Below are 14,497 nucleotides of genomic sequence, written 5' to 3'. Positions count from 1 at the left end.
GAAACAAGGAAAAGGGGGCTAGCAGATCGAGAAATTGAAGGAACTGTCACGTTTGGTTAAGGAAGTCTGATAATATGGGGTTGTTCCATAGCCAAAGGCGTTAGATAGTTGACCAGGATTGATGGTCTGAATGCTGAGGTGTCCTACAAGAGGAGTTACTTCATACACTCTTGTACTACGGGTATGACCGGCAGGACAATGACCTGAAGCATATACCTGATTAGCAAATAGATGGTTCAATGTCAATGAAGTAGAGGTGCTGGATGGTCCTCACAGTCCCAAGAGCTCAACCCAATCCAACACTTGTGGATAGAGTTAAAGAAAAAGCTGTATTCGTAAGCGAATCTATACCAACATTGGGAATGTGGTTGAGAGCCCAGAAGGATTCAGACAGTGCTGAAAGGTGGATTTACAAAAATAATAAAAATTAAACTTTAAATTTTTAGGAGCAAAAGGGTAACAATACAGTTACATGAGAAGAATCTGCAGAACTAGTCATAGGCTAAATAGTGACAAGTCAGATTCATGTACGAGATAGCCAAGAGGATTGTCTGTAAGATGATGGCAGTCTCATAGTCCAAGCTGTAGTGGATGGGGAGATATGGAGCCTGAAGGTCACAAGTACAAAACATTGTTACCCTTTTGCTCATCAGTGTATTGGTCTGTTATCTATCTATCTATCTATCTATCTATCTATCTATCTATCTATCTATCTATCTATCTATCTATCCATCCATCCATCTTCTATCTATCTATCTATCTATCTATCTATCTATCTATCTATCTATCTATCTATCTATCTATCCAACAGTCTTTCTTTCTTATCTATTTGGATTTCCTCCTTTCCTGAGCTGTATACATCTCCCGACATAGAAGCGATCCTCCTTGTGCTGTATAAATCTTCTACAATGATGGGGACAGCTATCTGCCAATAAAATATGCAAAGCAGCCTCTTCCTCCACAAAGTAGAAGACATTCTGTACCGCAGCTATTTTAATCGGCTACATCGAGGGAATCTTCACAAGGATTTCAGCTTGAAACAAATATTAATAGCAGATTGAGAGAGACGCCGGTGTCTCTGAGGCTCCATGACAGACTCAAAGGGGAAGGACTGAAGAATAACAATGTGCAGCTCATATTAAAGGGACCCTCCATCTACAACCACCAGTGACCGCGGAATTTACAGGAATGTGAAAAGTTCTACCAGATTTAGACTTCACTCCTCACAACCCTTCTTGCCCCTTTCCTGCCCGTAGTTTGGGGACATTTTTCGGACACCACTTTTTGGCATTATTATTTGGGCACTGTTTATTATTATATACTATCTCTTATACCATTTTAGGTGTTTGTTGGGCATCAGGTTTATGAGCAAAGTGGTTGAGAATGAACCACATTCGACCCGAATTTTCCAAAAGTTTTGGATTTGACACAAACCCAAAACATTTTGGATTCACCATCCATGACTCCCTATATATTGGGGTATAATAAGGAGAGGCCCCAGGGGAGGTGCAGAGACCTAATAAACCCTTACTCTCACTTACCCTCACCAATCCTTAGCTCTTTCACAGTATACGACATTCCCTCAGGGTCCACTTGGTGGTTTTCCTGCCACACGTCCCTGGGGACCACATGACCACTGAAACCCAATCACAAATTTAGGCAATTGACTATATACATATATCGATTTTGAGCGTCTCCCCATCATATGTCTATCATCGTACGGGAAGCCAAGAGTAATTTATGGTGTAGTATTGGTGGTCTTCTAATTTTTGACTCAACATACCGTTCCTAGGCTCCAGATATGGTAGACCATTATTTTATGTCACACTATATCGTGTATTGTATTTTCCTCCAGGGTAGATCCTGTGCCCCATGATGCTCCAAAACCACCCGGTTACACCCGATTTGTTTGCATTTCCGACACCCATTCAAGGACCGATCTCATCCAAATGCCATATGGAGATGTCTTAATCCACGCTGGAGATTTTACAGAGCTTGGGTTACCGAGTGAAGTCAAGAAGTTCAATGACTGGCTTGGTAAGTAATGAAGAAGATTTAGATCCCTAAATAGTCAAAAATTGGACTTCTCATATATATGTTTACTGGATGTATGGGATCTCAAAGTCATGAGTAGCCCAAGGGACTCAGAAAAATTGCCTTTGACAACGTCACTCTGTCTAAAGGGATAATTAATTAACCCAACCCAAACCAACCTCTTAACTTTCTAAGGGCCCTGTAGAAGTCATTGGGCTTGCCACCATAGCAGACACAGGCCTGGCTAGGTTTTAATGTCTACATTAAAGGGCTTGTCTCAAGTGCAACACTTATGACCTATCCAATGGATTCTGTCTGATCAATGGTGGTCCCACTGTCAGGACCACCACCAATCACGAGAGCGAACATCCCATGTCTCCCGATTCAGTAAATCAGAGTTCAAGCATGTGTCCTATTCAGAGTTGATGACGCTGGACTGATGATGAAAGCCAAGTGCTGGCCCTTATGTTCACGATCATTGGGAATCCCAACCGGTTAGACAATTGCCACCAATCTTGTGGATAGGTCATAAGTGTCAGTATTCAGACAACTCAGAAGTCCATATGCTTGATCATCCAACTCCTCCATCCTGGGCCATCATGCTACTGATACTACAGTGATACTCCAGATGGAAATGTTAACGGTAGAGATGAGCGAACACTAAAATGTTCGAGGTTCGAAATTCGATTCGAACAGCCGCTCACTGTTCGAGTGTTCGAATGGGTTTCGAACCCCATTATAGTCTATGGGGAACATAAACTCGTTAAGGGGGAAACCCAAATCCGTGTCTGGAGGGTCACCAAGTCCACTATGACACCCCAGGAAATGATACCAACACCCTGGAATGACACTGGGACAGCAGGGGAAGCATGTCTGGGGGCATAAAAGTCACTTTATTTCATGGAAATCCCTGTCAGTTTGCGATTTTCGCAAGCTAACTTTTCCCCATAGAAATGCATTGGCCAGTGCTGATTGGCCAGAGTACGGAACTCGACCAATCAGCGCTGGCTCTGCTGGAGGAGGCGGAGTCTAAGATCGCTCCACACCAGTCTCCATTCAGGTCCGACCTTAGACTCCGCCTCCTCCGGCAGAGCCAGCGCTGATTGGCCGAAGGCTGGCCAATGCATTCCTATGCGAATGCAGAGACTTAGCAGTGCTGAGTCAGTTTTGCTCAACTACACATCTGATGCACACTCGGCACTGCTACATCAGATGTAGCAATCTGATGTAGCAGAGCCGAGGGTGCACTAGAACCCCTGTGCAAACTCAGTTCACGCTAATAGAATGCATTGGCCAGCGCTGATTGGCCAATGCATTCTATTAGCCCGATGAAGTAGAGCTGAATGTGTGTGCTAAGCACACACATTCAGCACTGCTTCATCAAGCCAATACAATGCATTAGCCAGTGCTGATTGGCCAGAGTACGGAATTCGGCCAATCAGCGCTGGCCAATGCATTCTATTAGCCCGATGAAGTAGAGCTGAATGTGTGTGCTAAGCACACACATTCAGCACTGCTTCATCAAGCCAATACAATGCATTAGCCAGTGCTGATTGGCCGAATTCCGTACTCTGGCCAATCAGCACTGGCTAATGCATTGTATTGGCTTGATGAAGCAGTGCTGAATGTGTGTGCTTAGCACACACATTCAGCTCTACTTCATCGGGCTAATAGAATGCATTGGCCAGCGCTGATTGGCCGAATTCCGTACTCTGGCCAATCAGCGCTGGCTCTGCTGGAGGAGGCGGAGTCTAAGGTCGGACCTGAATGGAGACTGGTGTGGAGCGATCTTAGACTCCGCCTCCTCCAGCAGAGCCAGCGCTGATTGGCCGAATTCCGTACTCTGGCCAATCAGCACTGGCTAATGCATTGTATTGGCGTGATGAAGCAGTGCTGAATGTGTGTGCTTAGCACACACATTCAGCTCTACTTCATCGGGCTAATAGAATGCATTGGCCAGCGCTGATTGGCCGAATTCCGTACTCTGGCCAATCAGTGCTGGCCAATGCATTCTATTAGCTTGATGAAGCAGAGTGTGCACAAGGGTTCAAGCGCACCCTCGGCTCTGATGTAGCAGAGCCGAGGCTGCACAAGGGTTCAAGCGCACCCTCGGCTCTGATGTAGGAGAGCCGAGGGTGCACTTGAACCCTTGTGCAGCCTCGGCTCTGCTACATCAGAGCCGAGGGTGCGCTTGAACCCTTGTGCACACTCTGCTTCATCAAGCTAATAGAATGCATTGGCCAGCGCTGATTGGCCAATGTATTCTATTAGCCTGATGAAGTAGAGCTGAATGTGTGTGCTAAGCACACACATTCAGCTCTACTTCATCGGGCTAATAGAATGCATTGGCCAGCGCTGATTGGCCAGAGTACGGAACTCGACCAATCAGCGCTGGCTCTGCTGGAGGAGGCGGAGTCTAAGATCGCTCCACACCAGTCTCCATTCAGGTCCGACCTTAGACTCCGCCTCCTCCAGCAGAGCCAGCGCTGATTGGCCGAATTCCGTACTCTGGCCAATCAGCACTGGCTAATGCATTGTATTGGCGTGATGAAGCAGTGCTGAATGTGTGTGCTTAGCACACACATTCAGCTCTACTTCATCGGGCTAATAGAATGCATTGGCCAATCAGCGCTGGCCAATGCATTCTATTAGCGTGAACTGAGTTTGCACAGGGGTTCTAGTGCACCCTCGGCTCTGCTACATCAGATTGCTACATCTGATGTAGCAGTGCCGAGTGTGCATCAGATGTGTAGTTGAGCAAAACTGACTCAGCACTGCTAAGTCTCTGCATTCGCATAGGAATGCATTGGCCAGCCTTCGGCCAATCAGCGCTGGCTCTGCCGGAGGAGGCGGAGTCTAAGGTCGGACCTGAATGGAGACTGGTGTGGAGCGATCTTAGACTCCGCCTCCTCCAGCAGAGCCAGCGCTGATTGGTCGAGTTCCGTACTCTGGCCAATCAGCGCTGGCCAATGCATTCTATTAGCCCGATGAAGTAGAGCTGAATGTGTGTGCTTAGCACACACATTCAGCTCTACTTCATCAGGCTAATAGAATACATTGGCCAATCAGCGCTGGCCAATGCATTCTATTAGCTTGATGAAGCAGAGTGTGCACAAGGGTTCAAGCGCACCCTCGGCTCTGATGTAGCAGAGCTGAGGGTGCACAAGGGTTCAAGTGCACCCTCGGCTCTCCTACATCAGAGCCGAGGGTGCGCTTGAACCCTTGTGCAGCCTCGGCTCTGCTACATCAGAGCCGAGGGTGCGCTTGAACCCTTGTGCACACTCTGCTTCATCAAGCTAATAGAATGCATTGGCCAGCACTGATTGGCCAGAGTACGGAATTCGGCCAATCAGCGCTGGCCAATGCATCCCTATGGGAAAAAGTTTATCTCACAAAAATCACAATTACACACCCGATAGAGCCCCAAAAAGTTATTTTTAATAACATTCCCCCCTAAATAAAGGTTATCCCTAGCTATCCCTGCCTGTACAGCTATCCCTGTCTCATAGTCACAAAGTTCACATTCTCATATGACCCGGATTTGAAATCCACTATTCGTCTAAAATGGAGGTCACCTGATTTCGGCAGCCAATGACTTTTTCCAATTTTTTTCAATGCCCCCAGTGTCGTAGTTCCTGTCCCACCTCCCCTGCGCTGTTATTGGTGCAAAAAAGGCGCCAGGGAAGGTGGGAGGGGAATCGAATTTTGGCGCACTTTACCACGTGGTGCCTGAATCTGTGACTCGGTTCCTCCATTGCTCTTTGGAGCAATGAGGAAGTTGCCTCTTACCTTTTTGGCGCAATGGCAATGCCTGTGCTTCTCCAAAGAGATAAGTGGCCACGCCCTCATTGTTCCAAAGAGAAAAGAGGCCATGCCCTCATTGCTCCAAAGAGATAAGTGGCCACGCCCTCATTTCTCCAAAGAGATAAGTGGCCACACCCTCGTTGCTCCAAAGAGATAAGCGGCCACGCCCTAATTGCTCCAAAGAGATAAGTGACCACGCCCTCATTTCTCCAAAGAGAAAAGCAGCCACACCCTCATTGCTCCAAAGAGATAAGTGGCCACACCCTCATTGCTCCAACACACTCTTTTGCACATTGACAATAATTAGCAATATCTTGGCCACCGAGGAACTGAGTCACAGGCAGAAAACGCTGATTGATTCCGGGGACCCTAACCTATCTATCTGTAGAGCTGGGTTAATATTTTGGGTTTTGGTGACACCCCCTTAATACTATGTGCCTGGATGATATGTAGCCTTGTATACCTGTCTGCTGGACGTTATTTATTGGTTTGATTCGGCACTGCTTGGGTAAGACCACAAGGTATATAGGCTCACCATCCCCCTCTGACTACAAGATGATCCTCATTTACATGTTGTTGTTTCGGCACTTGTATTATTTGCTATTTTTCTAGCCTATAATGAGTCCTGTTACGTTACCATCAGCATCCGGCTATTTTTACCCCTCATCCCATGGCATCTAATTCCGTATAATATCTTCTCTCCTAGGAAGCCTCCCGTACGAGTATAAGATAGTAATTGCCGGCAATCACGAGTTGACATTTGACCACGAGTTCATGGCCGACTTAATCAAACAAGATTTCTATTATTTTCCTTCTGTGTCGAAACTGAAGCCGGAGAATTATGAAAATGTTCAGTCTCTGCTCACAAACTGCATCTATCTCCAAGATTCTGAAGTTACCGTGCGAGGATTCCGGATATACGGCTCCCCGTGGTAAGAACAACTTATTAAAACCCGGGAAACGCCGGCATATAACAAACTGACATATTCCATCAGGTAAAAATCCACAGAGCCGGGGCAGAGGCGCCAATGTTTAACGCCTTCTGGTATCTTAATGTATGGCGTCGTAAAAATGCTGCATTCTGTGTCGGCCGCCGCACCCAGGGTCATGTTTATTCATGGGATGTATATTATTACCAGGAACGGGGGAATATTCCGACCCTCGTCGTCTAATCAAAAGGAGATGATGCCGTCTTTGTCAGGATTGTACATATACTCGGGATGAGGCCTGGGTCTCTGAAGACTGCCAGGAGATGTATTAAAGGGGTATATATTTTATATATCACGTGAGAATAAATAATGTAAGGAGAATATGAAATACATATTATGTCTTCCCTGCCCAAGTCAGGGTCCCTTTCCATGGGAAGGGGCTATATCTGTGTACCGGTGGGTCCAAGCTCTAATCACAATAATGGTCCAATGAAGTCTCCAAAATTTGAAGGATATTATGGTCTTTTTACTCAGGGTTTTTGAAGGTTGGGCCCCCAGAATCAGTTTATCTGGTGGTCCCAAGGAACCTCAGTCCAACACCAGAAGGGGCAACTATACCTCTATTGGAATTGGCACGACCATATACTACATGGTCATCCATTCTCCAAATAGTAAATTTTTGTAGTGAAATTTTTGTGGTACCAAATGTAGACAATTGGGTGCTACACCCCAGTGTCTACTGGCCTGGGTAGTCTAGGTCTACTGGCCGCGGTAGTCTAGGTCTACTGGCCTGGATAGTCTAGGTCTACCAGCCTAGATAATCTTAGTCTACCAGTCTGGGTATTCTAGGTCTACCGGCCTGGGTAGTCTAGGTCTCCCGGCCTGGGTAGTCTAGGTCTCCCGGCCTGGGTAGTCTAGGTCTCCCGGCCTGGGTAGTCTAGGTCTCCCGGCCCGGGTAGTCTAGGTCTACCGGCCCGGGTAGTCTAGGTCTACCGATCCGGGTAGTCTAGGTCTACCGGCCTGGGTAGTCTAGGTCTACCGGCCTGGGTAGTCTAGGTCTCCCGATCCAGGTAGTCTAGGTCTCCCGATCCGGGTAGTCTAGGTCTCCCGATCCGGGTAGTCTAGGTCTCCCGATCCGGGTAGTCTAGGTCTCCCGGCCTGGGTAGTCTAGGTCTCCCGATCCAGGTAGTCTAGGTCTCCCGATCCGGGTAGTCTAGGTCTCCCGATCCGGGTAGTCTAGGTCTCCCGGCCTGGGTAGTCTAGGTCTCCCGATCCAGGTAGTCTAGGTCTCCCGGCCTGGGTAGTCTAGGTCTCCCGGCCTGGGTAGTCTAGGTCTCCCGGCCTGGGTAGTCTAGGTCTCCCGGCCTGGGTAGTCTAGGTCTCCCGGCCTGGGTGGTCTAGGTCTCCCGGCCTGGGTGGTCTAGGTCTACCGGCCTGGGTGGTCTAGGTCTACCGGCCTGGGTGGTCTAGGTCTACCGGCCTGGGTGGTCTAGGTCTACCGGCCTGGGTGGTCTAGGTCTCCCGGCCTCGGTGGTCTAGGTCTCCCGGCCTCGGTGGTCTAGGTCTACCGGCCTGGGTCAATCGGTCCAGGCGTTCTAAGTCTACTGGTTTGGGTATTGTAGGTCTTCTGCAATTACTATTGCTCTCCTTTGTGTGGGGGAAGGGGGAACGACAAATACTTAGAAGAGGGAGAGAGACACTGATCATACGGTGCAAATTATGGTGTCTGGTGGAGGGACTCCCAACATTTCTTCCCTTTTTTTACAATAGAAAGAGGTTATCTCCCTTCACACTACAGGACTTAAATATTGATAACCTATCCTTAGGAAAGGTCATCGGTATCAGAGTGGTGGAGGTCCAACAGGCGGCTCCTCCTCTGATCAGCTGTTTGAAGGGACAAGCCTTTTACTGCTTACCAAAGACAGCACCATACAGAGTGGCAGTACTCGGATTGCAGTTCAGCCCCATTCACTTGAATGGGACTCAGCTGATATCAAACCATGTGATCAATGAATCTGACATCACTTACTGTGAAGTCTTGGAATGCAGACACACTACAATAAGCTGTTCTTGAAGTGTCCCCATGCTGGGACCGTCAACGACCAGCTATAATCTGTGGGGAAACTTGTTATTAAGCATTCAAAACTCCTGCAGTGCCCCCACAGGGGAAGTGAAGAATTACACCATGCCCATTCAATTGGTTGCCTGTAGAGTAGGACTAATCTAACCACTTTAAAAGTTTCCCAGGCCTAATAATAGATAGCCTATCCTTAAGACAACTGGGATATGTTTGGTATCACAGCTCAAGCCTTTCACTTGAATGGAACGGAGATGGGATCAGGTCATGTGACTGGTGAACGTGATGTCATAGGGCCTGTGAAGTATTAGCTGATCCGCAGGGGTCCCCTGCCAATCTTCAAACTATGACCTATCATCAATGAATAAGTCCTTGAGAATCTCTTCAAGAAGTCTAGAAGGGGGTGACATAAGGACCAGCTCCTAGCACCCCTGACAAACTGTTTAATTTAGATAAGAAAAGCCTTTTCTGTTCAGATATTTTCCCTGCATCGCCCTCTGCAGGGTAACTGTTGTATTACAAAGCGGCCTTTGATTTCGATGACTGTCTTTCTAACGCATGCGCAGCTCCAGTCAGCCATTACTGGAGCCGCTCATACAAGAGGGGAGATGTATCAGTCCCTATACATCATATATGGTGGCATACAACGTGCGCCACGAACCCAGTTTCACACCTCAGTCGCCATATTGTCCGGGGACCTATTCATTATAACTCACGCCAGGCGATTTATGGAGACTGGAGACTCTTATCCACGACCTTATACCTGTATCAAGACTGGCATACGATATGCCAATCTTGATCAACCTACACCCAATGCGTTTCTCCGTCCTGGCTTGTACAGAGTGAGATCGCAGAGATATGGACAGGCAGTGGCGTAACTACCGCCATAGCAACAGGGGTCTTTTCGGATCCCTGAGTATAATGATTGGCGGACCGGGAGAGGTAAGAAACATAAAAAACATGTTACTTACCTCTCCACGATCCTGCCAGGCCTCCTTCCTGACGTCTCTGACGTCACATGAACCCGACCTGCATCCCGGGTCATGTAACGTCCGACGTCATTGAACAAGGACAGCAGCGCAGAAGGCAGCGGAGAAGACAGTATAGGAGCCGGGAACAGGTAAGTAACAGTAGTTTTTTATGTTTTTATTCCCCCGGGCCTCCGATTATTATACTCTGGGGTCTGAAAAGATATATAGAGTATAATAATTGTTTATGGGTGTCCACAGTGGGACATAATACTGTGTGTAGGGGCCACTATGGGGCATAATACTGTGTGCAGGGGCCACTATGGGACATAATACTGTGTGCAGAGGCCACTATGGGGGATGATACTGTTTGCAGGGGCCACTATGGGGAATAATACTGTGTGTAGGGGCCACTAAGGGACATAATACTGTGTGCAGGGGCCACTATGGGGCATAATACTGTGTGCAGGGGCCACTATGGGGCATAATACCGTATGGAGGGGCCACTATGGGGGATAATACTGTGTGCAGGGGCCGCTATGGGGGATAATACTGTGTGCAGGGGCCACTATGGGACATAATACTGTGTGCAGGGGCCACTATGGGGGATGATACTGTTTGCAGGGGCCACTATGGGGAATAATACTGTGTGTAGGGGCCACTAAGGGACATAATACTGTGTGCAGGGGCCACTATGGGGCATAATACTGTGTGCAGGGGCCACTATGGGGCATAATACCGTATGGAGGGGCCACTATGGGGGATAATACTGTGTGCAGGGGCCACTATGGGGTATAATACTGTGTACAGGGGCCACTATGGGGTACAATACTGTGTGTAGGGGCCACTATGGGGCATAATACTGTGTGCAGGGGCCACTATGGGGGATAATACTGTGTGCAGGGGCCACTATGGGACATAATACTGTGTGCAGAGGCCACTATGGGGGATGATACTGTTTGCAGGGGCCACTATGGGGAATAATACTGTGTGTAGGGGCCACTAAGGGACATAATACTGTGTGCAGGGGCCACTATGGGGCATAATACTGTGTGCAGGGGCCACTATGGGGCATAATACCGTATGGAGGGGCCACTATGGGGGATAATACTGTGTGCAGGGGCCGCTATGGGGGATAATACTGTGTGCAGGGGCCACTATGGGACATAATACTGTGTGCAGGGGCCACTATGGGGGATGATACTGTTTGCAGGGGCCACTATGGGGAATAATACTGTGTGTAGGGGCCACTAAGGGACATAATACTGTGTGCAGGGGCCACTATGGGGCATAATACTGTGTGCAGGGGCCACTATGGGGCATAATACCGTATGGAGGGGCCACTATGGGGGATAATACTGTGTGCAGGGGCCACTATGGGGGATAATACTGTGTGCAGGGGCCACTATGGGACATAATACTGTGTGCAGGGGCCACTATGGGGGATGATACTGTGTGTAGGGGCCACTAAGGGACATAATACTGTGTGCAGGGGCCACTATGGGACATAATACTGTGTGTAGGGGCCACTAAGGGACATAATACTGTGTGCAGGGGCCACTATGGGGCATAATACTGTGTGCAGGGGCCACTATGGGGCATAATACCGTATGGAGGGGCCACTATGGGGGATAATACTGTGTGCAGGGGCCACTATGGGGGATAATACTGTGTGCAGGGGCCACTATGGGACATAATACTGTGTGCAGGGGCCACTATGGGGGATGATACTGTGTGTAGGGGCCACTAAGGGACATAATACTGTGTGCAGGGGCCACTATGGGGCATAATACTGTGTGCAGGGGCCACTATGGGGTATAATACCGTGTGCAGGGGCCACTATGGGGCATAATACCGTATGGAGGGGCCACTATGGGGGATAATACTGTGTGCAGGGGCCACTATGGGGGATAATACTGTGTGCAGGGGCCACTATGGGGGATAATACTGTGTGCAGGGGACACTAAGGGACATAATACTGTGTGCAGGGGCCACTATGGGGTATAATACTGTGTGCAGGGGCCACTATGGGGGATAATACTGTGTGCAGGGGCCACTATGGGGGATACTACTGTGTGCAGGGGCCACTATGGGACATAATACTGTGTGCAGGGGCCACTATGGGGGGTAATACTGTGTGCAGGGGCCACTATGGGGGATACTACTGTGTGCAGGGGCCACTATGGGACATAATACTGTGTGCAGGGGCCACTATGGGACATAATACTGTGTGCAGGGGACACTATTGGGGATAATACTGTGTGCAGGGGTCACTATGGGGCATAATACTGAGTGCAGGGGCCACTATGGGGCATAATTCTGTGTGCAGGGGCCACTATGGGGTATAATACTGTGTGCAGGGGCCACTAAGGGACATAATACTGTGTGCAGGGGCCACTATGGGGCATAATACCGTATGGAGGGGCACTATGGGGCATAATACTGTGTGCAGGGGCCACTATGGGGCATAATACTGTGTGCAGGGGCCACTATGGGGCATAATACCGTATGGAGGGGCCACTATGGGGGATAATACTGTGTGCAGGGGCCCCTATGGGACATAATACTGTATGGAGGGGCCACTACGGGGAATAATACTGTGTTAAGGGGCCACTATGGGGGATAATAGAACGCGCAGAAACGCGTAGGAGGGGGTCGGTCGAGGTCTTTGGCATCGGTGTCGGTCGGGGGGAGGGCCCCATGTCAAAAGTTCGCCACGGGGCCCCGCCACTCCTAGTTACGCCACTGTGGACAGGGGTTGGTTGTCACCATGAGACTTCCCCTTTAAATAAGTCGCATCACCTCTGAGATAAGTTACAACACGGAGCTGAATTATTTCATTTCTTTGTCCATAAATCGAGTATTAGGGAGAGGAATGACACACACAGAACGCGCGAGGCAGAGTCTCTGCTCAGACAAGCTCGTCCTTGTGTACGGTAAATACGGCAGGATACGAGCCACCCGGAGCGCCGGCTTAATAAAGAAAGGATTCAGCTATCTGGAAGTAAATTGTTTTCCAGATTACTTACTTCAAGAAAGAATCGGTTCCTGCAGGAGTTACAATGGCCCCGGCAGCAACTTGAGAACATGACAAATAAATATGGAAATTTACATTATTTTTTTTTTCGTCCTGTTAAGAAGATTTTCATTGTGAATTTACAATCTGATGGCGGCGAGCCGTGACTTATTACTTTCCTCGTGGGTTTTTTTTTTTTGTAGGTTTTCAATTGAAAGTCTCCGTCAGCTTCAGACAAATCCCTGTGGCTTTTTATTACCGTCGATGGTTTAGAAGAGGCTTTTCCTTCCTGTCTTGTCGGCATAGATTTTGCAGCAGGGTGTGTGCGCTTTATGGCAGCCGCAATGAATGGGAGTTAATGGACAGAAACGTGGCCGTAGACCAATATGGCCGTGAGGGAGTAAGACCGGCCCTGTGGAAGAGGGAAGGGAGTGACATGGGGGATGAATAAGGAGCCTAATGGGTTGGAATAGCGTTACTATACCGCCATATCTGGGCCTACGGTAGTAGGATAGGGCTGAAATTTGGGGTTATTTTACATGGGCGACAATTGTCGAAAATTCAAGTTGCCCATTATAGCAATTACATCATGTCGTCAGCCAGGGGAATCACATGGAGCTCCTGGGCCCCAATGCAAAATCTGTACCGGGCCCCCAGCTATAAGGTAGTAATGGTGTCCTCATATTGGGACGAGACTCCTTAAGGCTTCTGGGCCCCAATGCAAAATCTGTACCAGGACCCTCAACCATTATGTATCACATAGTACTGGTCTCCTCATATTGGGAAGGGTCATCTTACAGACCCTCTAAGTCTAATGGACCCCAGTACAAAATCTGTACCAGTCTCCCAACTATAATGTATCGCTTATGGTAATGGTCTCCTCATACTGTAAAGAGACAACTTATGGGTCCCCCTAAGGCTCCTGGGCCCCAAAAGTTCGGGAGGTCAACCCTTTTTTGGGGGAATATAGATGGAATTATACCAGACGCGGATGTGAACTCAGTGTTATAACAATAAGATGACTCTGTTCGGCTGTCCCAATCTACACAGTAAAGCTGGTAAGTGAGCTGAATACTGTATAACAGGAAATGTTAGCTTATTGTACTGTCCCTAGTGGACAGACTGAGAACTGCAATACTCCAAGGTATTAAGTCCATATTAAGGACCCTCAACCATTATGTATCACTCATAGTACTGGTCTCCTCATATTGTGAAGGGACATCTTACAGACCCTCTAAGACTAATGGACCCCAGTACAAAATCTGTACCAGTCTCCCAACTATAATGTATCGCTTATGGTAAAGGTCTCCTCATACTGTAAAGAGACAACTTATGGGTCCCTCTAAGGCTCCTGGGCCCCAGTGCAAAATCTATACCAGTCCCCCTTCCCCCCAGCTGTAATATATTGGTTATGGTAATGGTCCCCTCATATTGGGAAGGGACACCTTATGGGCCCCTCTAAGGCTCCTGGGCCTGGCTGCGACACATTTCTGCACCCACGTTACACCCCTGTTGTCAGCACATACCATTTATATGGAGGGATACAGGGAGAAAATAACATAGTTGCCCATGTTATGCGAGCGCCACAAAAATTGAGGCATGACAATACCCCCTATGGGTATGCCCACATCCCCTTTCTTGTGTCGTGGGCACAAATTGTACACCCATT

The 14,497-nt window shown here is 48.4% G+C and overlaps 1 protein-coding gene across 1 annotated transcript in view; it reads left to right on the top strand.

Moving 5' to 3' along the window:
• The window catches only part of MPPED1 (metallophosphoesterase domain containing 1), a 40,441-nt gene that overhangs the window by 18,480 nt on the left and 7,464 nt on the right, over positions 1-14,497 (top strand). Inside the window, exons 3-4 of the mRNA XM_075276456.1 lie at positions 1,856-2,037; positions 6,545-6,770. Of these exons, the coding sequence (XP_075132557.1) occupies positions 1,856-2,037; positions 6,545-6,770 (408 nt within the window). The remainder of the gene's footprint in view (positions 1-1,855; positions 2,038-6,544; positions 6,771-14,497) is intronic.

The sequence above is a fragment of the Leptodactylus fuscus genome, chromosome 5, assembly GCF_031893055.1.
Source record: "Leptodactylus fuscus isolate aLepFus1 chromosome 5, aLepFus1.hap2, whole genome shotgun sequence".
Classification (NCBI taxonomy): domain Eukaryota; kingdom Metazoa; phylum Chordata; class Amphibia; order Anura; family Leptodactylidae; genus Leptodactylus; species Leptodactylus fuscus.
Note: the sequence above shows the minus strand (reverse complement) of the source record. Positions and strands in the feature narration are given on the sequence as shown.